The sequence below is a fragment of the Thalia democratica genome, chromosome 3 (genome assembly GCF_965202585.1).
Source record: "Thalia democratica chromosome 3, ktThaDemo2.hap1.1, whole genome shotgun sequence".
Taxonomy (NCBI): Eukaryota; Metazoa; Chordata; class Thaliacea; order Salpida; family Salpidae; genus Thalia; species Thalia democratica.
In genome coordinates, this window is record NC_139167.1 from 77,770,526 (window position 1) to 77,798,511 (window position 27,986).

Consider the following 27,986-nt stretch of genomic DNA (forward strand, 5'->3'; position numbering starts at 1 on the left):
GTGTATTTATTGAATTGCACAAAATTAAAAAAAAAACTTAACGTCAAAACACGTCATGTTATGATGTTCGAAATATATAGAAATGTTTCTGTTAATTTAGACAAATTTTTGACAAAAATGTATCCAAATGTTTTAACTATTATAGCCAAAAGAATAATTTTAAGTAAACAGCGATCAAAAATGCAGTAATTTATAAAACTAGCACAAAGTTCAGTGGTGATAAAGATGACACGAAAAGTTGGCTTTTAATAAAATGTCATGAAATAAAGTGGAAAAATACCACTTTTCAAATATACAAAAATACCACTCTTTATTCTGTCAAAAAAGTTAATATAAACATTTATTTTAAGTAAAATTTGATGTGTTATATAACTTCGTAGTATTATAATATACTATCTAGTATATTTCTTAAATTCTCACAAACTTTTAAAAAAATTACACCAACAATTTTTTTAGTACAAATCAACAAATATTCAGCTCAGCTCTCCAAGAAATGTATACAATTTTTTTTAATTCATCCGTGGGCAGAGTTTTAATTTAAAATATGAAACAATTTGTAATAAATAACAAGATTGCTCTGTATCTAGTGGTTCTAAAACAATAATTTCAAACAAGTTTTAACATGGGTGGAAAAATTCAGAACCGCTAGTTTAAGAAATATTTTATTACATGGCAAATCTTATTGAGAAAACCACTTCGGAAATTCACAAATGGTAGGTTTATGAGTGAAAATAACACAATTTTTATTTGTAACAGCATTTTTCAAATATAGCTTTTGATGCTTAACGCTTAATACTTTAAAACCGCTAGAACTAAAAAGTCTTCCATCACAGCAACCCTGGTTGTTCAAGTTTCAACTTTCCCGTACGTTCCATCTGGGGGCCTGTAAAGCTTGGGAAAGGTCATCAGCTGCACGGAGGCGAAAGCGAACTTGCGCTGACCCACGTTCTTCTGTGTGTTCTCTATGCGAGTTCCGTTGCTGTGTGCAATATAATGATAAAACGAGGAACGAAATCATAACTTTATATGTCATATTAAAGTTTTAAGTATTTTGAATTGAAGATAAACTATTAAATGAAAATTAAATAAAAGTTAGTCTAAAATCAAAGTAAAATTGAGTGAATAAATACAAAATTTTTTCAAACAAACGGGCAGTTCTTATAATGTAGTACAGTTAAGGGCATAGGGGGGGTCCAACATTTTTTTTACTAAAAATAACATTGGATCTTATATAAAAGCTTTAAGTACAAACTACAAACCAGTTTTTATAGAATTAAAAAATATTATTTAACTTTTGAGATATTGTGCTTTTTATATAAAGTTTCCGATACAAACGTATGGACCACAAGTTTTTCGGGGTCAAGTTTCTTGAAAATTTTAAAAATCACTAAAAATCTATGTTCTCCTTCATTTTTTAAGATAGAGACCTCAAATTTTTAAGAAACGTTCCTTTACAGTTTCAAAGATTTTGAATGTTTGAATTTAAAAAAAAAAATTAAAAATAAAAATTTTAGATAAATAAAACAGAAAAAATAGGTGGTTTTTCTTTATATAAATTTTGTTTATCAAAATTTTAAAAATTCCTACATTCAATCTTTTTAAAATTTAACAATACACTTTCTGTGATAATTTGAAGAAGATTGCTAAAAGAATGAAGGAAGAGATAGATTTTTAGTGAAATGGTCTTTTTGCGCGTTTTTAGTTTGCGCCTTCCATTAGAACCTATTGAGGTCACCGAATTTGACTGCTTATATCTCAAAAATTACTTCAAATTTTTTCAAGCGGTTGAAAATATTTGATAGCTCAGATAAAATTCTCTATAAAATAAGACCAACTTGTAAAAATCAAGGTGGACTCCCCCCATGCCCTTAACTTGATTACTTTGTCATCTGTGTAGAATATATTAGTTTAAACAAAAAACAATGAGCAAAACTTTAAAATTTTAGCAAAACTAGATAAATTTTTAATAATTTACCAAAAAAACATCAAAATATTTGTAAAAACTTTTTTTTATCCTCTATGCACGAGTGCCGTTACATAAATATGTTACGATATAAAATTATATAAAAAGATGCAACAATGAATTTGTTTCTTTATAACAACAAGTTTTTACGCGTACTGTTGCGATTAAATCAAAACGATAAAGAAATTACACAAATTATTTACAACAAGTGTGTGATTGTAAGAAATATTCAACTTGTTTAATTAGAAAAACAACTAAAAAATTATATAACAGTATAAATAACTATACTAGTACTAACTAATTAAAATATTTACAAAAAAAGTAGGTTTATTTTTTATCAGACAAAAATTGCAGAACACTGTTGAAACTTGTAGTTTCTTAAAACAAGACTTAAGTATTTGTCAACTATGTTTTTGGGCGCTGTAAATATTAAAAAAAAAATTAAAAGTATAATAAGTAAAATTAAGGTAACAGTTGGTAGCTGTTATTGTTTTCTGTTCTTTTTTTTTTGTAAAAATCTCCAGTACTATTAAACAGAAGACAACTCACAGATTTTACAAATTAACAAAAAAAACAAATAATTCATACCATTAACAAAGTTTATTTATTGAAATAAAAGATTCTAAATAATCATATAAAACTGGTTCATTAGATAGTTTTTTTTATCATACTAAATTAAAAATGATAAGTTTAAACTTACTAACAATATTTCTAAACTTTCGCATAGCAGTTGATAAACTATTCAGTATTCTAAATATCAAATAACACAAACCTTCGCATAGCAGACAGTAATGATATGAACTTCTTCTCGCAGATATCGTACTGATTGTATATTATGGATGATTGTTCCAACGTGACCGACATTGCTGTTCGGTCTTTAGCGCTCTTGCACGAAGTGACTCGAACACCGTTCAATCTTCGGCATACCTGTGAAGAAAATAAATTAATATTGTAAGTTTATTGTCATACGCTGGATCAAGGCATCAATACCTGAACCGTTTAAATCGAAATACACACGAAATGAGACGATAAAGAAAATAAATAAAAACGTCTATTTTATAAAAGATTTTTAAAATTTATGGATGAACATAAACACCAAATTATTTTTATTAACAAAGAAATTTTATAATAAAGACTATATGTAGCTGAAATTTGTTAAAGTTTTATTTATTAATAGCCTAGTTAACCTATCAACTGATATTCAACACACTGTTTAATCATTGGCATTTGAAGAAAACATCAGAGTGAGTTTGTGTAAAGGGAAGTTGAGAGTTGAAAAATTAACAAAGTGAAAAGTAGAAATGAACATTTTGGAAATTAAAGTTACAAAAGCGAATTGTTAGTAAGTTGGTTTTGTTTTTAATAAAGAAGCAGACATACACACTTGAATTCCACTACTAATAAACCAAATAAATCAAAGTTTTTACAAGAATATTAAGGTTTAAAACTAAGCAAATCTGTGGAATACAATGGAAGTAATATGAGTAACTTATATGTACTGTTTCAATTTATTATTATTAGTACTTATTATATCAATATAATATTACAAGAGTAAATTTAGTAACAGTAAGTTAAGAGTGGAATTTAAGTGAAAACAAAAGTGATACAAGTTTCATATCACTACCATATTTTTATTTCAACAACTGAATTATCAATTTATTGCAAAACTGAATTACAGTATTTCCATGTGTAAAAAATTTAAAAGAATCAAAAGATAGTTTAGAAAAACCTACAAACTTATTGCATATTGGTTAACTTTAAAACGTTTCAGATGAAAATCCGTCTTCAGTAAACTAATAAAAAACTAATAGAACTGAAACACTATTGATGCAGAAGAAAAATCACAAATAAAAATTGACTGTGTTCTCGACTGATTTAAGAGCCTTATATAAATCTTGCAATGTGTAAACAAAACACAAACAAAACTTTTATGGTTCACAGTTTATGTAAAACTTTGAAATATAAACCAACCTCGGAAGCGATGTGAAGTATCTCAACTGGCTTGTTTTTATTTAAATTTATTGCTTGCCTTATATCTTCCAGTAATTCGTTTGTAGACTGTAAATAAACAAGTGAAACTATTTTTAATAGGCTAAGCACGATTTAAAAAAAAATATTTAAACGAATGGAAAGTAAAAAATAAGATGCTCTTTTAGTAAGATTACTTTTATATTATAACTTAAGAACTTAAGCCTACTAACTAGCATAGTGAACACATATACTTAATACAAACAATGGTCTTTAATTGCTTATTAACTTTATGATTTTTTTTTTTACAATAAACTTTAACTTAAAAATTCTTGAACTAATTTAACAGTTTATCAGCTCAAAATTTTAACTTATTTTATCATTAAATACAAAAGAAAACATTAGCAGCAAACACCAAGTAATAAAAAATACTTTTTTTGTTGCTTAATTTTTCTACTTTGTTAACGCTTTATCGCGTAATCAACTTTACATGACGTTTCATCTTTTAATTACCAATTTAACGCTTCTAATCTCTATGTGACGTCACAAACCTTGTTGACGTCGGTGGCCTGGAAGGTGTTTATTTTGGTGGGCTGCACGCTCTGCGCCAGCGTGGACTTGACCCTGGGCAGAATGCTGCTGAGTCCCTGCTTGCTCGGGTTCGTTGCGGGGGAAATCCCCAAACTGACAGTTGATTTCGGCGGGTGGCTGTGGTGTTTGAAACTGTGGCGCGACGTTTGAGAAACCTGCGAGAAAATAAACAATTATATTTATTTTGTCTTATTGTAACTTTTTATGAAAAGTATTTAAAAACTGTGACACGTGTGAGAAATTACACTAGTTTACAGAATTTTACTATTTAGTTTCAATTTTTATCATTCAAAATTTTGTATATTTAAGAAAGTTAAAGGGAAAATATATTAAGTAAACTTTATGGCATGTATAACTAAGTGGTTTAAACGTTAATATTTTTAATTTAGAGATACCGTTGTCTTACTTATGTAGGCTAAATGCGTTATTACGCAAAATGTTATGTAACTAACTTTGACTTTAAGTATAAGTTTAAATTCCAAATGTTAGAGTAATTCAGTACGATGAGAATGATGTACTAATTAATATTTTTCAAAAATTTTGAGCTCATACTAATTGAAACACTTTAAAGTAGCTTTGAAATTTAGTTTTGTAAGATTCCAATAAAAGTAAAACAAACAATCATGTAAAGATTTATAACGGATCTTTGAAATGCTAATGAAACAAAGTTTTTTTTTAATGGAAGTTTTGTCAAAAGCAATTTAAATCAAGTTATCCAACTCAACCAACTTGTTCGTAGTATCTGCTCAACTTTCCCAACGCCTCCTTGTTCAAATACTCCTGCAAAACGGAACCGCCGAACTTTTCCGCCAACGTTTGTTCCTGGTTGATGCCCACGTTGAAAAACATCGGCACCACCTGTGAGCGTTTGTAAAACTAAATAGAGGTAAAAGTGAATGATGGTAAAAAGAGGGTTGTGACTCGTTTTTTCAAATTTTTTCAAGGTTTTCCAAATTTCTTCCAGGTTTTTAAAGGTACACGTTTTTGGGTCTATTTTTAGTTTTAAGTTAAAATTTATATAAGAAACTGTGTAAAATAGTATGACATTGAAAAGATACTGTTAAGATACTTTAAATGTGTTTTTTAATAAAAAAGAAATGATGATGACAAAAACCTTATCTATATGATAGATTTTTTGTGTCAAATCGAAGTATTACTACTGAAAATGTTTCCTGGTTATTTTTGCCTAAATTGTCGAATTCCAGGTTTTTCCAGGTAAAGTGGCAACCCTGTAAAAACATATACGCAAAATTTTTAAAGTTAAAACATTTTTTTTGTATGATGAAAAAGTGTTTACTCTTAATGTAGGATATATCAGTGCAAGTTGAAAGGAAAAAAAAAGTAAATTAAATACGCAAAACTTGTGAGTTTATAAATTAAAAAAAGGCATGTTTCCGTTAAATTTAAATCATTTGTGTTCATACATATCATTATTCTATAATTGATGTATGAAAGTTAAGCCAACTAGTACTGCCTGAAATTTAAATGTATGCTTCTATGAGTTCAAAAAACATTTATCACAAAAATTTAAAAAATTTATTATACTAAAACAATACACTCATTTAACTACAACATCTAGATTAAATTTTAAAAAAATGTGTGAATTCTTTTAAAAAAATATGTTTAAACTTAAAGTTTTTTCAAGAATAATTAAGCAAGCTTATTTAGATGAAGTATGTACAGGCTATTTAATTTGATTGAATTTTTTATTACTTTAAATCCATGTAACTAGTATATAAAAAAACTAAACAACTTCAAAAAAAAAAAAAGATAAAATTACAAATAAAATTGTACTAATTCAAACTTTTCAAGCTCATTTAAATCGCAAGAATAAACTTTTAAAGTAATCTAGTGGTAATCAACTTAAAATAACAAATAAATTTTGTTAAAGCAAACCTTTATAAATCCGCCATTTTTCAAGTTTACTGGCAGTGAATTGAAATGATCTTCATTCAAGTATATTCTGTTTAAATGATCAAGCATTAAAACTCTGCATATTTAAAAAAATGCCTTATTTTAATAAATTCAAGATATGCATTACAATCTGTTTTATTTTTTAAATTTAAGCTTTACTTTATATTATAAACAACTTATGCTTGTTAATGTATATGTTTAAAACTGAAAAAGCTATAATTTTTCTATATGAATAAATAATCATTAACTATTAAAGTTAATCAAGATTAAAAATTAAGCAGAATTGTAAAAATTAAATTTACATACAATGTGGCAATAACTGTTATATTTTTTTTTTTCATTGATATAATACAGATTTGTTAATTTTCAATTGTGTAACTCATATTACAATGAGGTTAAAAATATACAATTTTGGATCTCTTTTAATTTGGATCAGGCTTAATTAACAAAAAATTATAAGTTAAGTAGAAATTAACAACTGATCAAAACTCACATAACAACAGGTGATAATGAATTTCCAGTTATTTCTGGCTTCTGATAAGTTTTCATTGTTTTCTTTTTCAACTGAAATTTTACTCTGTGCAAATCCATTACTCCTATAACGTAATCCTGGGTAAATTAATTTAAAATTGTTATGTTTTATCTAAAAAGTCTAAAAAGTGGTTCTTTGATTTCTAAATTTAACTATAACTGAGTTTATGGTATAAAATAAATTTATAATTCATTATACGACTTAGATAAAAACTTTGATAAGAAAACAAAAAATATAAACAACTTCTACATATTAAGTTATGTGCCTTTTAAGAGTTAAACTTATATTTAAAACTTTCCAACTTAGTGTATAAAAACTATAACTCTTTTTTTTTTGAAGCTTAAAACTGACTAACAAGTATTAAGAAAAAAATTCGTTTAAATAATGAAAATTATTAGTTTTCAGACAGTTTTACAATTCAAGAAAAAAAAAACACCTGTATCATTCCGTTCTCATTGCCGTAAGTGCTCAGCAGTGATTCCACTTGCAAGAGAATGCCGCAGCTTGCAAATTGCAGCATTGCAGACATGTCCTGATTGCAGACGTGCTGCAATATCTTGCAGTTGATTCCGCAGACGCACATTGACAACTGCAAAGATTTAATTTAAATCAAAATTTTTGCTGTAAAAGTCAAGTTAGCTGGGTTTGAAATATTTTATTCACAATGACATTTACTAGCTCATTTTTATTAAACAACTAAGTTTCATTATTTTTTTTTATTAAAAGAGTTGATACTATAATTTAGTTAGTTTTACAGTATAAACCTGTTATAGAGTTTAGTAATTTTTTTTTGGTTGACGGATCATAGTCTTATTTTATTTTGTACGAGAATAATAGAAATAGATGTGTGTAAGTATTTTGAATAAAATAATATATAAAGTTGCAACTAAAAATCATTAACAGTAGTAACTACAAATATTACAACTACAACAATACTAATAGTAACAACAGTACAACTAACTGCTTGTGAGAAGCAAGCTCTCCTCCTGTAGAACGCGTCGGTGTAGTAATTCAGGTATGAGTTGGTGAGAAATTGTGAATGGAACAGCGCCATCTCGCCCTGGTGCGTGAGTTGGTCGGCGCTGTCGTTTATTTGCTGCACCAGTTTCGCGCACACCTCCAGTTTCGTTGACTCTGTAAAGATTTAAAAAATTGATTTAATAAAATATGTTTAATCTGTTCTTTTAAATTAATTCTGGTGTATGACTTAATGACTGATAGGTCTATTCATACACCCCAGTCCTTAGACCAAATTTTTTTGAGAATTTTCTTTTTTTTCCGTTTTTGTTTAATAAACTTACTTTTGTTTCTGTGTTTAAAAAACTTATATATCTTTTAAAACAGTTTTTTCTCTGTTTAGCTTAAACATTGCACACAATAAAGTGCTTATAGAAATAAAAATGCAACTATATATTTATATTTAATTATAAAATAATTATGAAATACCTTCTTAATTTTTTAAAGATCAAAAAAATGTTGCAATTTATTTTAGTGTATATTAATTTTTACATATTTTTTCAATTCATCTCCGTCATGCATCAAAAAGTAAATGTGCAAATTGTTAATAAAATATATTATTCATAAAAAAGATTACAATAAAAACAAACTAAAATTTAAACTTATAAGACACACTTTTATTTAGACAGTTCAAAAAAGTATACACACACTCTACTTTGAAAACATTCAAATTTACCTGAACCGTTGTCTTGAGAATCGATAACTTTAACCAGTGATGCCAATGCAGCTTTTATTTTCAATTTTAAGTCTTCCTGTAAGTAAATAAATTAAATTTTACTTCCGATAAACAACTTAAAATTGATAAAAGATTAAAAGCATAATATGAATTCATATTTCTTTTTCCGGTTCATATATTGATTAAAATGTTCAAAAGATTTAACAGAAAACATAAGTATTAAACTAAATACTCATATTGATATTAGGCAAATTTCAAACACGATTAAATACGAAAGTTATACTTAAAACCTAAAAACAATAACCAAACACTCACATTAATATTAGGAACATCATAGGGATTATTGAGATTTACAGACATTATACCATGTGCTCTCTGTATTCGATCCCCATCAAATATCGACAATAAACTTCCTATCTGTTAATAAAACTGTTAGTTTATTTTAAAATAAAAACTTGGTACTTAAAATTCATTTTTTAAATTTACTAGTTTAAAATAATAAATGTAGCCAAACACACAAAGGGTTAAAAATAAGTTTAATTATTTTCGAAGTCTAATTTTTATAAAACTTTTAAACTGCAAACAACTGAATATATTACAAGTAGTTTCAAACTGCTCTTGGTGTACATTACTTAACCTGAAATAAATCTAAAATCGCTTAATTGTAATTAAAGAAAAATTAAAAACCTTTATTTTATTAACATAACAAACAAATAATCAATTATATATATATATATGAATATATATTGTTTTAATCTTTAAAGTATGTAAATACCGATTTGCTGAGACGGTCCAGTGAAGAAACGTCGATTCGCGAGCTGAAATTTTTGCCAATCTCTTCAGCAACGTGATTGGACAACACTTTGAGATTGCTGCATTTTGATTGGATGCTAGATAACAGTTCGAGCGTTTCTATTCGCTCGTTCACTTCACCGTACTGCAGGCATCGGGCTAATTGGTCGAACTTGATCGGTGACCGCCGCGAACTGAAAAGAAAAAAGTATTTAATGCGCAAAAATAAATTAAAAATTCAATATATATATTTATATTATGATACAAAATTACGCTTTAAACAAACTGCTAATGAGGTCATTCATAATAATTTAATAATAACATAATAATAATTCAAATATTTTGTCCTGAACATGACTTTAAACTGTATCCTGGTGTATGACTCGATAACCGAAAGGTTTTTCTTACACCAGGTCCTTGGACCAAATGATTGAGCGCTTTTTTTCGTTAAATAAACAATAGTCGTTTATTTGCACAAAAATAAAATAAAACTTCTAATTGATACTTCATCTTTCATAAAATTGCTCGAATGTACATATTTATTAATAAAATAAATAAAAAACTTTATTGTCTAGTTGCTTGACTTTTCTAATCTGATTTTGCTACAATAATTTACAGACAAAATTTAATACATATTATATTTGAATTACATTTTCAATTATACAATACACTTAAAATATATTTGAAATATAATCTCACAAACAGTTTACAAACGAAACAAACGTTTTAGTGTCGGGACTGTGATTGTAATGGGAGAGTATGTCGAACAACCCGCCTTGCTTGAAACCGGTGCTGTGAGATGACGTTGCTCCGACCGTTACACACAACAACTCGTTTGTTAGCATTTCTGATGATCTGAAAAGTAATTTATACTCAAATTTTTGGTACAAATTAAAACGTTTTTGTTTTTCACATCATTAATTACATACTAAATTGATACACAACAGTTTGTTTCAATCAAAATCTATCTCAACAATTTGTAACACATCAGAAGATCTGAAACGTGTAATTTAATTTGAAAACATTTTATATATTTTTATACTTAACAAAATAAACAGTTTTTATGAGATTACATATTTTTACTGCAATATCTGTAGAAGGTAATCTGAGAAGATTTAAATGTATCAGTTTTGCAACCAGATATAGAATATTTAATGTGTGATGAAACGACTATTGAAATATATTTACAATTGAAAGACAGTGAGAAGCAATTTTATGACATAAAGTATTTTTTTCAGCTACGGTATATTTGAAATCAATTTTTTAATTTTTGTGCGAATAATTATCTAATTATTCAATGTACAGGAAAACATAAGTGAAAATATAAACAACACTCGACTGTTAGTCAATCTAAAATGAACTAGTGAACTATAATTTGTAAAAGTTTAACTGAAATTAAAAAGGTTAAAAATAAAAGCTAGGCTTTAATATTGTACAAAACCAAAACCTCAAAACAACATGTCATAAAATACAAATTATCTAGCCAACTATGTTAAGTTAATCTTGAAATTTAACAGTGTTTGTAGAAAAAAAATTATAGACAATTACTAACTTGATTTTGGTATAACAAAGCAAATCTGACCCTAATAATTTTCAATAATTCAAACTATTGTAAGAAAAACTGATGAAAAAACATATTAATATCAAATATAACAAATAGGTTAAAATTTCAATCAAAACTAAGTAAACAAACATATATAACAAACAAACTTAAAATAACTAAACAAAAGTTTAAGCAAACAAATTTTAACTAAACATAAAATATTTATTTACTTTGATGCCTTTCACAACTATCAAATTGAATTTCAAGATTAACATAAATAAAATTTAAACAACTTTTATTGTTTTGACTTTCAAGTTTAATTAAAATAAATAAAGGTAAGCGAAGTACACTCTACAATTTTATCAGCTAAATTTTAATAAATGAGTTTATTAAACTAAAAGTTACAAAAATAAACACATCGTAACTATTTTCAAATATATACTACTACACATCTGTACAAATATAACTTTGCAAAGTTATACAATCAGTTTAAATAACCTAACACTTCATTTACAGTCATCTTGAACTACATAAAAATAAAACAAACCTGTCAATTTCATTATTTTCTGGGCATATTTTCATGTATTGTACGTGCAAGTTGGTGGGTATAAACTCGAGATCAGTTGAAGTTTTATCTGCGCTTCGTTTGATACAAGCTGACGACTCTGCGATAGCATATATATAATAATATCATATTATAATATATATAATAATAATTTTAAGTTTGCAATACTTTAAGATTTGTAATACTTCAATAAGTATTCGTCACTACGAAAACTAGAAAATCGCAAATAAAAACGAATAATCTAAAATTTGGCATATTCCTCGGGCAACTTCAATTTGAAATAAACACAAAAAAAGCAGATTGTTTTGATTTTAATTGTTAGTTAAGTTATGTTTTAGTTTAAATATTAAAGCTCAGATATATATTGAGTATGATAAAAATATTCTTTAAATTACAATTTATTTTGAGGTCTCAACTTGCATTAATAAAAGAAAATGAGTAAAATATACATTCAATGTTAAAATTTAATGACGTTTATTTACACTGAACATGGTAAAATAAAGAATATTTACTCTGATAATTCTAATTGGTTTGTGACTTAGTTTTAATAAATGACAATAGATAAAAATAGTTTTTTTTTATTCTTAAATTAACCATTGTTAACTGTTGTATATCTGTATATTTATAAAAAGTTAAGCGTTTTAACTGTTTTTTAATTTTGAATTTTTTAATACGCTTCATAAGTACATTCGTTCAATAATTATACTCATGTTAAAAACTTTCAATAAATTAACATTAAAACATGTTGATAGATAACTAAAGATTTTTTTATAAAATGCATGCACATAAAAAGAGAAAAATTTGCATTGTTATATTAAAAGTTGTTATATTTGAAAGAAAACAGTTTTATAATTGTAAAAGTTTTCTGCTACAAGCAAATAAACCGAATTATCGATCAATCTAATTGCGTTTTGGTAAAGAGTTAAGTGGTTTTTAACTCATTATTGATCAAATTAGTGTCTACCGAAGACAGAAATAACTGTTAGTATTTAGATTTAGTTTCAAGTATATTCTGCCTATAGAAAAAAAACAAAAAATTTTAGACACATATTAGAAAACTTAATAATTAAGTATTCACAACATTTTCTAAAATTAAAATATGTAGACAATTTATTAAGTTTTTATTGAAGTAAGATATAGTTTTGAGGTATAAAATAAATTGGTAGAATCATTCAAAAACTGTTTGTAAATATATTAAAAATATTAATCCTATAATATAACTACCAAAAAACTAAATCCTATTTTAAAATAAAAAACACTTGAATAATTTTAAGTACTTGAAGTTCGTCAATTTTTTTTCTACATGATTATAAAAAGAAAATAAAAACACTTAATTTAATATTAAACTCACTAAAACTACATACTGCACTTTTAAAGAATATATTAACACTTAAAAGCAAGAAACCAGAAACAACTCAATACATTTCATTATTAACTACTTAATAAACATTAAAGGACGCACAAAATATAATCTTAATACTTATTAGTATTAAAAACTTATTAAAACTAAAAAATTACTGTTAAAACTAATATAAAAACTCATAAAAGTAAAAAGGCAGAAAAACGCAAGTTGTCACCAAAAAGAGTTCAACGCGTCTGATTATTCATTAAAAACAAAATAATCAAACATATCAAAAAAAAAAATCAAACTCACTTGAAATGAACTGTATTTTCATTTTGTCCAGCCTGCTCTCATACATGTCGTTGTGCTTGTTGCAAGTTTTGATGATGTCTGCCCTCTGTTTTTCCAGTGCATTTCTCAAGTTGCCCATGTTTTCAAGCATCTTTATCGCGTGCAAGTTTTCACTTTTGCACATTTCTCTGTGAGCAACAAATTAGATTTGTAACTTTTTTGGTATATTAATACATTTTAAATTGATGCTATGCTGGTTAAGATTCAAAGGCATTGGGGGGTCCACCTTGATTTTTACAAGTTGATCTTATTTTATAGAGTTTTATCTGAGCTATCAGACATTTTTAACCGCTTGAAAATATTCAAAGTATTTTTTCAGATATGAGTGATAAAAGTCGGTGACCTCAATAGGTTCCTAATGGAAGGCTCAAACTAAAAGGGTGTAAAAAGACCATTTCACTAAAAATCTATCTCCTCCTTCATTTTTAAGCAATCTTCTTCAAACTTTCACAGAAAGTCTATTATTAAATTTTAAAAAGATTGAATGCAGGAATTTTTTAATTTTGAAAATAATTTTTTCATAAAAAAGACATAAGGGTTCTAAAATTCCTCAAAAATGTTACAAATGTAGTCACATAAACATGTACAAATAATTCTGGTCTAAACAATATAGTGTGATTAAACAGGTTGTCTACAAATTCTATAAGTATAACAAGACAAGTAAACAAAAATTAACAAGTATTGTATTCGAACATCAATACTAATGCATAATAATGTAATTCTAACATATATTCGTAAATATTAACTAAAATAATTATTAGTTGTTTAAATAGTACAAAACAAATAAACGAAAAACTTACAAGTATTGTATTGGAATATCGAAGCTCATGGGTGTTTCAAACATGTATTCGTAAATATTAATTCCTTCACCTTGATTGTTCTTCAAATGATAACATTTCTTGCAAGGTTTGATCAACACTGGAAAAAAAAAATCACATAGTTATTATTTAACAATTTTTTTATTTCAAACAACCTATTTACAAAACTATGATTCGCCCTTTTTGGGCTTGCAGTTGTAATTCAGTTTTTATCAAAATAAAAACGAGGATTTAAACAGTTTTAAAGCTTCTATATATCATATTTGCAACTTTGAGTAGGTATTTTATCATTATTTTAAATTAAACAGTTGGTTTAAATAAAAAGAAGTAAGAAATTAAAATAGTTTCTTACGTGCAATACAAAAAGAAATAAAATATAGTACTTAATTATCTTTTAGATAAAGTACATTATCAACTGAGCAATTACAATTAGTTTCATACTTTAACAAAGGTATGTGCGATAATATTAACTAAAGTACGTAAGATAAATATTAACGAAAGTATTATTCACTAAAATAATCAATTAAAACAAACAAACCACCACTGCAAGGAAAAATATTTTCGCAGCTGTTTTGATTTTCTGCACCATTTTCCATTTCAGGAGACAAATCGATAAGATTCTGAAAAAAAAAAGTCAGATTTAATAAATAAAAGTTACAGCTGTCTGCAATTCACAAGTTCACTGGTAGTTTTTATCGAAGTTTTACCAAACGACTAAATTTTTTAGTATACATGGTTGTTAAAAGTCATTGAAAAAATGTATTTAGCAATGAAATAAATTATAAACTATCAGTTTTGCAATGACAATGAATATCATATTGAGACAACAATTAGTTTTTTATTTTCTAGCAAAGTACTATACGTTTGTTCACAAAAATATATAATTGAAGCAACAGAAAATGTGAATTTTTGAACAAAAAAAAATTTATATATATTCCACACCTTTAACAAGTGCATGAAAACAAAACATACTTGACAAAACTGAAGTTAAAAATCTTTGAATTAATCCATAAGTTATGACACTTAAAATGTATTGCAAACAGAAGACAAAATTATGAATAGCTTAAAATTTTTCAACAACAAATAGTATTAATAGGGTTTTTAAAAACATCTTGTTAAATAACGAAAAAAAAACTGTAGTAGTGAAAAAGTCGATCATTTTAAAACAAAATGAGATAAATTTATTTTGTGTTGTGAAAAAAGTTTAAATTGAAAATTATTAACTTAAAAAAGTTATAAAAAAAGCAATAAACTTTATACAAAGCCTTTAAAAATCAGCTTAAAAAAAAAACTGAATGATTAAGGAAAATATAAATTGGCAATTGAAACTTTATTGATTAAAACTTTCAACTACTTAAAATTTAATTGAAAAATTAAATAAATTCTAAGAATTTTGTTGCACAACTTAAAAAGTAACTTTGAAAAAAAAATCAAATTTTACAATGTAAATTTATCTAGCAATATATACTAATTTATTAAATTTTATTTCAAAAAAAAATCATTCTTAATATATAACAAAAAAAATTGTAATAATAAGATAATTAAGATCAATTCTAAAAAAACTGCTAGCCATTTTTAAGTTTTCTATACAGACAGAGTACGAAATAACACACAACTGAATAAAATATAAACCATATTTAAGTTAAACAAGAGTAAAAGCAATGTGAAAAAAAACAACCTTTTGATTAAATTTGCTTATAATACTAGAGAACAAGACTAATTACATGATTTTATTATGAAATATTTTCTTATAATCTCCGTTACATGACAAACCAAGTTAAAACTAATACAGCTTAATAATATTTTAATCTAATAACTGTTTTGAAGTGAAATACTTTTTTTTTCTGACATAGCTTTTTAGTAAACTGTTTCGAATAAATTTAATTTATTGTCGGTTTAAATATAACACAAACTAAAAAATATAAGATACTTTGCTGAAATTAAGTTTAACAAAATATATTTTTTTCAAACTAAAACAAAATATAAGCAGTACTTTTTACTATTTTTAGCTATCTATAAAACTATTAAGACTTACATTAAACCTATTGATTATAAGTGTTTTCGTTAAATTAAACTCACCTACATAGTTTGACAATACAAAATTAGTAAAATAACTATGAGTCATCCAAAAAAATACAGCATAACTACGTAACTATTATTACAAAGAAATTACAATTTAAATATAAAAGAGCCTAAAAAAAACTTAAATTATAATCAAGTTTTTAAAAACCATGTACCTTTTTCTTAGAAATGCTATAAAAAATAAAGGCAATAAAAATCATCATTTAACTAAGTTATATTGCTATTAATGTTCCTTAAAAAAATATTTTTTTAATTTATTCTAATTATTAAATTAAGGTCAACAATTTTTTTAATTACCTCATCGACTTCATAAGGAAAGGCCATACCAATTACTCTTTTTATTGGCACGATTACTTTTGATTGAAACATTTCAAAAAACAACTAATAAAGTAGTACCTAATAAAATTATTTCACTTTTAAGTAGTCCAGCTCTATCAACTAAATTATTTGTAAAAAAAAAATTCTAAATGTTTTGCTTCCTGAAAAGTATAAGTTTTAAACTAAATGACAAATGGTTTTGTTATACAAAACTATTTTGGTAAACAAATTTTACTAAAGTCTATCACAAGATATTAAAAAATTAACTTATAAATAAACTCAAAACAACAACAAAGTTAGTCATACCACTTTTTCTGCTAACTAAACAATCAACTTCAATAAAATTTTGCAATTGACTTTAAAGAGGAAGTACAATTACTTTTTTCAACATTTGTTGTTTGAAAAAACACATAACTAATTTGTTATGAGTTTGCATTTCATTAGCTTTTATTACTAGATAAAAGCGTCGTTTTTATTTACAGCTAAAAATTTTTTATTTCATTTATTCAACATTATTTTTTGTTTTCTACAGCAAAAACTATAAATTTTTGTTTGTAATGTAACCACTAAAAAAACACAAGTAGACAAAAAAATTGAGTTTATCAGATGCAAAAAATAATAATTTTATATCACTTTATATATTGATTTACAAGTTTTATTGTTAAAAAACTACTTTTCTTATGTTTAATTTTTATATCACAAAACATTTCAAAAACTCAACTAACCGTATAGGTGTCTTGAAGATACTTTGATATTTTTATCACACCGACTTCCACAGCACCAAAGGGAGCTCCGTTTAAACTGAAATTGAAATTTTGAAAATAAATTAAATTGTTTTGCGTAAAGTCTGTTGAAACAGCCAGTTGTTTTGAGTAGAGATAAATTCGTTTGGCACGTAAATATTTTTTTTGTTGAGAGACTGCTAATTAAAAAGTTAAATAAAAAAAATCTAACATAGTTTAAAGTAAGTTTAAAATTACTTCTTCTCAACTTGAGCAAAGCCATTATTTCATTTAAACACATCTAGATTACACACTTTATCACATAAATTAAATTATACAGTTGTTTACTTGAGAAAATAACAAAAAGTATAATTGAACACAATTAAGAACAGATGTTTTTAATTGTTTGAAAACTGTTTTACACAGAAATCGATTGTTTTTTGAGGTTAATGATAAAAAATTGTAATTTGTTGATAACAAACAGTCGTTGTTTTCAAAACGAGTTGTATTTGAATAAGCTTTTTATGCCAAGTTTTAGGAAAAAGACAAAAATTTATTTAAATAATTTGCATGCTTAAGTTAACTGAAGTAAATTTTAATATCATGTTAAGACTTTAAGACATTTATAATGAAAAATACAAAAATCATTATATTATCCACATTTATTTTCCACTCAAACAACCTGTATTATTATTATTGTACTAATATTACTATCCTAGTATTATAAGACACAATAACTAAATACAGAACAACTAACACCATATCGAGTGTGTGCACTGTTGAAGAACTTGAAACAAATCTTTCGACAACGCAAAATGTGGATGCTAAGAAGTCGCTCTGTAAAAAAATATTTTTTGTAAATGTTATTTAAAAATTATGTTACATATTACTTTTTATAGTGTTTTTTAAAGAGTAAAACAACTACGTTATTTTCAAAAATAAACAGTTATACTTTATTGTAAAGAAAATATGAATGTTTTTAAATGTTAACCAATGTGTTATTTAAAATTAACTATTTCCTAAAAAGTTAAAAACTAAATTAAAATATCTGAAAAATTCATAAGTGTTAAAAATATCCAATTTTACACTTAATTTAGAGTTAAAACGGTTAAAGTTTAAGATTTTTAAAGATGTTTTTGAAAATTTTAGAATTTTTTTAGTTTGCAGTAAAAAAATGAACAAACAAAACACTAACACAATCTGATTAAAAAAAGAAACTCTTATGCAAAACTATATAAGATAAAAGTTACAGATTTACCAACTTGATCATCATGTTTAAAAAGAAAATAAAACTAAACAACTGTTTCAGTGAAATATCTCAGCACGATTTGAATTATATATCAAGAGTACTTCAAATTTTATTCATAACAAAATTGACTTAACCAAGGAAACTTTTTTAGTAATCAAAAAAAAAATGATTTTGTGTGATGTTTTACAAAGAGTGATGCACTTAAAATTAATTTTACAGAAGTATAAACATACCACACTTTTGCAACTATTCATTTAGTACCAAGATCATAAAACAGGGTTACTAAATATTTTTGGCAAATTTTCTCAAGGTTTTCAAAATTTCTTTCAGGTATTTAAAATTATAAGTTTTAGGGTATGTTTCAAGTTTAAAATTTAACATAAAGTAAAATACTATGTTAAATAGTATAACAAATTGAAAAGATTTAAGCTTCCTTTTATGCAGTTTTTAAGAAAAAAAATTATCTTTACTATAAATGTTTTGTTTCAAGCGAAATTTTACTACTTTACATGTAAAAATTGTTTAATACTTAAAGTATTTAGTAACTTTTGTTCAAAACTCCAGGTTTTTTCAAAATTTCTTAAATTCCAGGTTTTTTGGCAACCCTGTAACTACTATCACAAACTAAGATGCTTTCATACATATAAATTATTTTTCTGTATACCCTCACACGAACCTGGTTATTTTTCCTCTGCCTCCTAAAGACGACCTGCAACCTGGTGGAAATGTCAACACCGTCGCTCCCATGCAAGCATATCGTTTTCATGAAGCTGCAGTCGCCCCTGCTCTGCACCGTCTCCGTCCTGCTGTGTGCTTTCCATCTGTCATGCGCCCCGTTAGATGTTTGCACTGTCGAATATTTCAGTTAGATTTATTGATATTTGAGGTTCTAAACTGGACAAAAATAGTTCTCAACTTATTTGAAAATAAGGAGACAAATGTACAACATTAAGTTTATTTGTAAAACTCAGTTTCACCCTTCAATTTTTTTCGAAAAATTGATTAAAAAGAATTTTTGGGTTGTGAGAAGGGTCGATAGAATAATGAGAGAAAATTTGGATAAAAAAATTGAGCAAAAAAGCCGTCCGAATTCGCCCGGGATCTTCAGTTACAATTTAAAACTTATTCGAATAGAATATTCTTGTAACTGAAGATCCCTTAAAGGGTGAAACTGAGTTTTAAAAATAAAATTTTGATTAATTAATGTTAGACTTATGATGGTGGATTGAATGTTGATATGGATTTATAATGGTCGGGTTCAGTTTAGAGTTTTAGTGAAGTAAACAAGTTTTTTTTTAGTGATTTTATTTGTTTACTTGTTGTGTTAATTTATTTTCTAGAATAAACTGCGCTCCGTTAGATGTTTATACTGTTGATTGGTTTGAGTTTATTAGATGATTATGTTAAACTTTTATGAGATGTACTTCAAAAAGCTTATGATTTAACATTTTGTTGGTCGTAAATATTTGTCAGTATTTTTAAGGTGTAAAAATTTTGAATTTTGTATGTTATTTACACATTTTAATATTCTTGCTTTACTGTTTGAGTCAATGGTTATTGTATAGTAATAAAAAATTAATATAAAATAATGTTATTAAACTTTTTTTGTAAAAATATTTTTGTAAACATAGCAGACTATCATAATTCAATTTCAGTATTTGAACAATAACTCAAAATAAACCTATAAAAAATTATGTTAGGACTTTTAATTGAGTAAAAAAAATTCAAAGTTAAAATAAAATAAAGATTATTAATATAAACAAAAAGAAACCTTCAATAAAAACATTTGGCTCAATAAATCCTTGATGTGGTTGGAATCTTTTTAAGTTGAAAGATAATTCCAATATTGATGATTCCTGTTTTTTTATTTAAATAATTTTTAATACATTGTAAAACTTGATAAAACGAACTTTTCACTTAAATACTGTAGGTACTAAAACTATAAATGTATAAAAACAAGTGTTTAGTTCTTTATAAGTTTAAAATTATCTGTGTAACGAATTATTTAAACTAAAAAGTTAGAATAATAATTTTTATTATCTGAGTCTTCTACTCATTCTAAATTAATTAAAAGGTTTAGTTCAAAGTTTCCAAAAGTGTTGTTGCCTCATTGGGGTAAATTTTGACTATTAGGGGTATTTAGTATGAAGACAAAGAGTAATTGGAAGTTATCTACAGGGTTGCAACTCGTATTTTCAAATTTTTTCCAGATTTTCAAAATATCTTTCAGGTATTTATAAGTACACATTTTTTGGTCTATTTTTTGTTTAAAGTTAAGTTTAAGGTAAGAAACTGTGTTAAATAGTATAAAACATTGAAAAGATACTGTGAAGCTACTTTAAAAGTTTTTTTAATTTAAAGTTGTGATGATGACAAAAATATTTTATGTATATGATAGACTTTTTGAGTCAATCAAAATTTTACTACTGGACATGTGAAAATTGTTAAATTCCCAGGTTTTTCCAAGTTTTTTTAGAGATTTTTGTTCAAAACTCCAGGTTTTTCCAGTTTTTTTTCAAAATTTTCCTAATTCTAGATATTTCCAGGTTTTTTTTGCCTAAATTGTCAAATTCTATGTTTTTCCAGGATTCCAGGTAAAGTGGCAACCGTGTAACTAGTAAAATAGTGATACCAAAAGAGGGTGACATTTTTTACATTTGCAAAGAAGATGTTTATAAAAATTATTTTTTAAAGCTCTGGTCTAACTGCACAATAAGTATTTAATTTTAGACTGAATTCTTTTTTCAAGACAAAAACCTTTTTATAAATTTATCATTTTACAATATAAAAGTAAACCTTGTTAAACTAAATAAAATTTCAAAATCTATTTGTCTATTTTAAAACAAGTACAACTAGTTTTAATCAACACAATTTTGTACTAACTAACTATTTAAAATGCTTACTTTTTGTAACTGTTAACTCAGTTATTACAAAAAAAAAAAACTCAAAAAAAAATGATAAGGTAAACACTTAGTACACAGTTTTGAGTGCACCTTACAAAAAAACATTGGATTTATTTCGTTATGCTTTCTATTATAATTTCTAAAAGTTAAAAAAAAAATTTGTGCATGCATAAACACATTATAAAATTACTAACCATGTCAATACTGGGTAACAGTTGTGCTGTGTATTTATGCTGTTGACCTGGTATAAAATAAATAAATAATTAAAAAAAACAATTAAAATAAAATTAACTAAACAAGCTTCAAAAACTTTAAAAATCAGTTTATAAGTAGTTAAGTAAGCTTTGAAAACTTAAATTAACCATATTAAAGACTTATATGAGAATTTCAAAAGATTAAAAGAAATGAAAGTTTATAAAAATAATAAAAGTTGTTCTTGTTGTACAATTTGGATTAATGTAATTAAATAATTATAAAACATTTTTTGCATCTTTTTAAGATTAAACTTAGGAACAATGTATACATTTGTTACATATAATCCAACAAACTTAGATTAAGCATACATTTTGTGAATTAAACTAACTTGAACTCATTTTTAATTTCATTAATCCAAATTGTACAACAAGAACAACTTTTTTTATTTTTATAAACTATAATTTAATCTTTTACATTCAAGTAAAAACAAAAATTACTAAAACAAAAAGTAAATTAACTTTTTACTTTATTATAACTAAAACCAAAGTTATCAAGTAATATTTTAAATTTTCAATAGTACACTCATATAAGATAAATGACATACCAAACAACTGTTCCTATACTTATTTAATGTTTAAACAAATATAATTGTTTTAGTTTTAATAAAATCCATATTCATCTTTAACAAAGTCAAGCATTCAACAGTGTTATAAAAAGATTTTTTTTATATAACTTTACTCATCTAAAAACAGGGTTGCCACTCTTTGAGCCAAAAAATCTTCCCTGAGTGACCAAAAATTTCCCTGAGTAACCTTAAATTTCCCTGAGTTTCCCTGAGTATTTTCAAATCTTAAAAAAAAAATTTTCTCTTCTAACACAAATTATTAATACCTCATTCTCATTTTTCTTCTTTAATAATAAAAGGAAGGTTGTATGTGTATGCTTCTGCATTAAATTTATAAAAAAAAACTGTTTTCAAAAACTCAATCTTAAAAGGTTTAAACCAATTATAAATTAAAAACTAAATTTTTGCACAACTTTGTGTAAACTTGTTAGTTAACTTTCTACATAAAAGAATAAAGTTTAATTTGTTTGACATTTTAATTGACAAAATTTAATTATACTATAATAATAATTTCACATGAAGAACTCACTTAAATGCATACATAATAACTTCATTATGACTTGTATGTCTTTCCTAGCATCTGTTCTGAATGCAGTAAATAAAACTTAAAAGCTTAACATTATTGTAAAAAAAACCTGCAAAAAGAAAGTTTAAAGAAATAGCTAAAGAAATATCTCATATCAAAGTACAACTTATATCTAACAACTGATACAAAATAATCTAAATTTAAATTTTTTTTTATGTCTTTTAGATGTTCATACACAATCTATTTTAAATAACTGAAAACATAATTTTGATTTTAAAACAATTTCACATTACCTAATAAAAAAATCTTAATACTGTTTTTTTAAGTATGCAATTTCTAAATCAATAGTTTTAATTTTATTTTCAAGTTTATTTGCGTTGTCCTTAGCAGCTATTCCTCTTGCTAATAATTCTTTCATTGCTTCTAAATCAGACTGTTTGTTGGCATCTGCAGTATATTTGTCATAGTCTTCATTCAAACATTTGAGTTGCTTTGTAAGTTTACTTTTTTGTTCTCCTAACTTGCTCAAAGCATCACCTTTATTTGGAACATTTTTAGCAAAGCGCTGTTTTTTGTTTTAAAGCGCTTGTTATTTGGCTCAAGATACGCCAAATATTGGGCCCTAGAAGATTTTACAAATTTTAACAATTCAGAACTTAGTTCAACTGTGCTTGGTTCTAGACTGTTTGCATATAGATGATCTTTGATCATTCTTTGGGACCTTTTTGTCATCTCTCCCATATTAGTTGATATTACTTCCTTATTTAACTAATAGAACTAATAGTACAACATAGTGTTTTTTAAACTACAAAAGTAACTAAAAATAAAAAGTTTATTAGAACTTTTCAATGAATAGTTAACAACAACTTTCATTTCTATAAACTGTTTGATTTTACTTAAGTAAATATAAATTTAAATCTTAAAAAAACTACAATGTTAATACTAAGAATATTGAAGAACTAGCCGCAAGGCTAAAAAAATTCTAAATAACCACTTAAATAATAAAAATTACTACTTTTTAACAAAATATTGAAACTGGATTAACTAAACAAACCTCATTCTAGATCTGAAAAAAATTTCCCTGAGATTTTCAAAAACTTCCCTGAAATTTAGAGAAAAAATCAAAACTTCCCTGAGTTTCCCTGAGTTAAAAGAAAAATGCCAAAATTCCCTGAGTTTCCCTGAGATTTTCTACAGTTTGAAAATTCCCTGAGATTCCCTGAGTTCCCTGAGCTCCCTGAGTGTGTGGCAACCCTGTAAAAATAAATAAAACTTATATTAATTTTCACAACAAAACAAACTCTTGTTGATGTTAAAACAAATGTTTTAAAACAAAATGTCTCATTAAACAAACGTTTGTATATTTATTTTCTTTGTAAACAAAAGATTGAACAACATTAAAAAATATAAATAGTACTAAATTTTACAAAACAAAACAAACTCTTGCTGATGCTTTAGTTGATCAACAAGCTGTCGGTACTTGTTCTTTATGTAGGTGTACGAAGCTTGCTGCAAACTCACAACCCAGTTGCCCGCATCTTCAACAGAATCGCACCTGAAATAAAAACTGTCCTCCTCGCCTGAGAAACCTGCAGGGAAAATAAAATAATTTGAAAATTACAACTTGTGTACTAAACCTTTTTTCTGTTTTGTTTCCTATGACAGGTTTTAAGTCACTTGAAGAAAAATTAGTAGAATATTGGATAAATTTACATTTTAAAAATTAATTACTAAGTAAACTTTTTAGGGCATAGAAGAGTAATAGGGAGTTAGGGCATAGGGGGAATTAATTTTATTTTTACCAAAAATTACATTGGCTCTTATATGAAAGTTTAAGAAAATACAACCAGCAATTTTTTATAGATTAAAATAATTATTAACTTTTGAGATGTTGTTATTTTTCTAAAAATTTTTTGATACAAACGTATGAATAGCTAATTTTTTAATTTAATTTTCTTGGAAATTTTAAAAATCACTAAAAATCTATCTTTCCTTTTATTTTTTGAGCTGGAGACCTCAAACTTTCAGCAAGTGTGTCTTTATAGTTTAAAAGACTTTGAACACTGTGATTTTAAAAAAAATTAAAATAAAACAAAAGAAATTTAGTTTTTATTTTATAAAATATCAATTATTTTTAACTAAAAAATTCATGCTTTAAAAGTTTTTTAAATTTAATAATCGACTTTCTGTGAAAATATTAAGAATATTGATGAAAAATTTAAGAAGAAGATAGATTTTTAATGAAATAGTCTTTTTTCTCTTTTTTGGTTTGTGCCTTTCATTAGGAACCTATTGAGGTTACCGACTTTGATTGCTTATATCTCAAATATTACTTTGAATTTTTTAAAGCGGTTAAAAATGTCTGATAGCTCAGATAAAACTCTATAAGTTAAGATCAACTTGTAAAAATCAAGGTGGACCCCCCTCTATGCCCTTAGATATCATACTTGATTGATTTCAACTTAGAAGCAAAACAACAAAACATACTAATATAGAAGCTGTTTTCTTCAAGTTTTTCAACAGCGTAATTTCCTTCCAAGATGAAAACCCCACTAACTTCAGAGTTCTGTGGGTAAATTTTAAATGATGAACAGTTCTTGTAAAATTAAATTCATGCATCGTTTATTTTCTTAATATGCACAAAAACTAAGTAACATACATATAACATACAAATATATAAATATATAAAGTATTTATATAAGATGCACTGCACATTGTACAAGGTAGTTTAATAAACATTTTTATGTGGCAAAAAATGTAAAACAAAGACTTATAAAAAACATTTAATGTTTATTGTTTTACGAGTTTTAAACATATATTGTGCTTGATCACCTGACTTAATAAAAAAAAGTTATGGAGAAACCAAAAGCAGGTTTGCAAGTTTTTAAGCCAAAAACTAGCCTGGATTACATCAGGGCAGCCAGAGTTTATGAGAAATTTGATCAAAGTAAGTAGTGTAAGCCAAAAACTCAAAAAAATAATTTGTTCTAATTAAGCAAAATACATAAAAAAGGATTTAGTAAAAATACGACTTTATAGAAACATAAAAAAAGTCAGAAAAACAGAAGTTATTTGAAATAAATTAAACTAGCGTGAGTTAGCCTGAGTGTGCGTGGCAACTATGATTTTTTCAAATGTTTTTATTTTTATAAATGACAATATAAATAAAGGGTTTCCAGGTTTTCTCAAGATTTTTAAAATTTTCTCAAAGTTTTTACATGTACACATTTTTGGGTCTATTTTTAGTTTACAGTTAAATTTAAGGTAAAAAACTGTGTTAAATAGTATAAAAACATTGAAAAAATACTGTAAAAATACTTGAAATGTGTTTTTTAATAGAAAAAGTTTATGATGAATGCAAAAAATGTTATAGTTTTAACTCAAGTTTTTTGGCAACCCTGTAAATATATAATATTGTAACGAATCATATTCAAAGTTAAAAACTTCTTAAAATTGAACATTTAGTAATAATTAAAAACTCTTTGAAAAATTTTAAGAAAAAAGTTTTTAAAATTAACTAAACTATTCAATAAAACAGTTACTACACCATTAAATATTAACAAATAAAAAAAAAATGCTCAAAAACTTTCAGAATACAGTCAACAAGCAAGTTTACAATAATTAAAAGATCCTGAATAGAGCTCAATAACTTAGCCTGATATAATCACCTTTTACAGTCTTATCTGATTAATTTGATATCAAAAACCAAAACATTAGAAATACTTTAACAGAACCTTAAGTAGCTAGCACTCTATACTACAAATTTGAAGCTTTGTTTTCATTTACAAACAATTAAACTACTTTACATACACCAGTTAAATATACAATGATTGTTAAGAAGTTAATACATTAAGTCCACATAAAAAAGGAACATCTTAATCTTTAAACATGTTTGAAATTAAAAAAAAAAAAATTTATCTATGTGAAGTTTTAAAGAAACATATATTCATATAGTGTTTTTAAACTTGTTTTACACATAAAACTTTAAAAAAAAATTTACAGGAAACTTACTTTTTTTAGAAGTATTTCTTTATAAAAAAGCAAAAAAAAAATAATGACAAAAGTAAAATTTTGCTTACCTTCTGTTCAGTTTTCAAGCAAAAAAGTATGTTTCCAATGAGTCGGCACCAGCGGTGTTTCAGAACTGCAAAAAATGTACATTCATAAACAGATAAACAATGAGAAAAGTTGAAAGATTAATTTCTTTTTTGCTATTAATAACTGCTTATCATTCTCATGATCTTAATCAGTTTAACTAACCAATGAAAAAATCTTAAAGCATAAAATTTAAAGAAGTAAAACATGTATAAACTATACAAGTCAGTTTTTGGATTAAGATATTTCTTTATATATGATATGATATGATTTCTTTATATATGACATAAGATAAAGATTCTTGCTTTATGACTTTTATATTTGAGTTAATTTGAGGAGGGCAGGAAAGTTTAAAATATACATATCGATTCAATTTGGATACACATAAAATGAACAATTTTATACATGAAAATGTCATACGATAAAATGTAAATAATCTCTCTTATTTTTAAGCAAACATGTAACTGCATGAGTTTTAACTATTAAACAAAATAACAAAAAACTTTAAATGTTTTTCAGATTTATTTTTGATAACATTAAGCTATCTAAAAAGGGGACAGGTCAAATATGCACAAAGACACTTTTGCACAAAGGGACACTTTTGCACTAAATTGAGTAACAAAACTTATAAAATGAGTTTATTTCAATAAACAGAAGTAAATAAAAGAAAAAATAACTTAAAATACAAACATATATGTTTAAAAATCAAACCTTCCCCCTTACTCCAAAATTTACCGTTGTCTTCTAAAATTTCAAGCAATCCCTCAAACTTGCAGTCTTTTGATTCTGACAAAATTTTCAGCTCAGTTGAATTGAATCGCATTCTTTATCAAAGTCATTTAATATAATATGCAATTTTCTGATGCAAAAGTAAATTGATTTATTGGTGGATTTTTTTTTCAGTTTTGAAAAACGACAAAGCAAATAAAATTAAGCAGAAAAATAAAACTTAATCTGTAAAGATAAAAAAACATTTGTTTTTAAACAATAAAACAATTCTATATAACTACAATTATCAACAAATGTTTAGGACCTATTTAAAAAATTTAAATTTAAAAATCTAATTTTCATCAAACCAAACGTTGTTATATTACATAACATAACTTTTTAATCTTAATGTACATTGTTGGAAATATATGATTATTAAATCATAACTTGTTTAAATCAAATTCAAACTTTAACATTATTCATTTTATAAT

At 25.4% G+C, this 27,986-nt stretch overlaps 2 protein-coding genes across 2 annotated transcripts; both read right to left on the reverse strand.

The window, feature by feature from the left end:
• Window positions 1-24: 24 nt before the first annotated feature.
• Window positions 25-24,220, reverse strand: LOC145831416 (inositol polyphosphate-4-phosphatase type I A-like). Its single transcript, XM_082938671.1, has 23 exons — window positions 24,134-24,220; window positions 21,541-21,587; window positions 20,215-20,299; window positions 19,120-19,292; window positions 17,952-18,031; window positions 17,198-17,273; window positions 14,611-14,692; window positions 14,055-14,172; window positions 13,216-13,382; window positions 11,544-11,661; window positions 10,177-10,308; window positions 9,437-9,647; window positions 8,977-9,078; window positions 8,662-8,737; window positions 7,930-8,102; window positions 7,405-7,557; window positions 6,930-7,045; window positions 6,419-6,485; window positions 5,252-5,380; window positions 4,483-4,677; window positions 3,935-4,021; window positions 2,736-2,890; window positions 25-979 (listed from the first exon to the last, which is right to left on the reverse strand). Exons 2-23 carry the CDS (start codon window positions 21,541-21,543, stop codon window positions 847-849), a joined length of 2,631 nt encoding a protein of 876 aa, XP_082794797.1. The 5' UTR covers window positions 21,544-21,587; window positions 24,134-24,220; the 3' UTR covers window positions 25-846.
• LOC145832571 (pleckstrin homology domain-containing family J member 1-like) lies at window positions 24,109-27,610 on the reverse strand. Its single transcript, XM_082939885.1, has 4 exons — window positions 27,499-27,610; window positions 26,772-26,836; window positions 25,180-25,258; window positions 24,109-24,281 (listed from the first exon to the last, which is right to left on the reverse strand). The coding sequence occupies exons 1-4, from the start codon at window positions 27,608-27,610 to the stop codon at window positions 24,109-24,111; spliced, it is 429 nt and encodes a 142-aa protein (XP_082796011.1).
• Between the last annotated feature and the right edge of the window lie 376 nt (window positions 27,611-27,986).

Excerpts from the sequence above, each read along its gene's own strand:
- LOC145831416 (XM_082938671.1), bottom strand. Across the intron at positions 18,032-19,119 it reads GGCAGAGGAAAAATAACCAG|AGCGACTTCTTAGCATCCAC; the intron begins GTTCGTGTGAGG and ends ATTTTTTTACAG. Across the intron at positions 5,381-6,418 it reads AAAATGGCGGATTTATAAAG|GTGGTGCCGATGTTTTTCAA; the intron begins GTTTGCTTTAAC and ends AAACGCTCACAG.
- LOC145832571 (XM_082939885.1), bottom strand. The coding sequence starts at position 27,610 with ATGCGATTCAATTCAACTGAGCTGAAAATTTTGTCAGAATCAAAAGAC. Across the intron at positions 26,837-27,498 it reads ATTTTGGAGTAAGGGGGAAG|TTCTGAAACACCGCTGGTGC; the intron begins GTTTGATTTTTA and ends CATTTTTTGCAG. Across the intron at positions 24,282-25,179 it reads AGAAAACAGCTTCTATATTA|GTTTCTCAGGCGAGGAGGAC; the intron begins GTATGTTTTGTT and ends TTTTCCCTGCAG.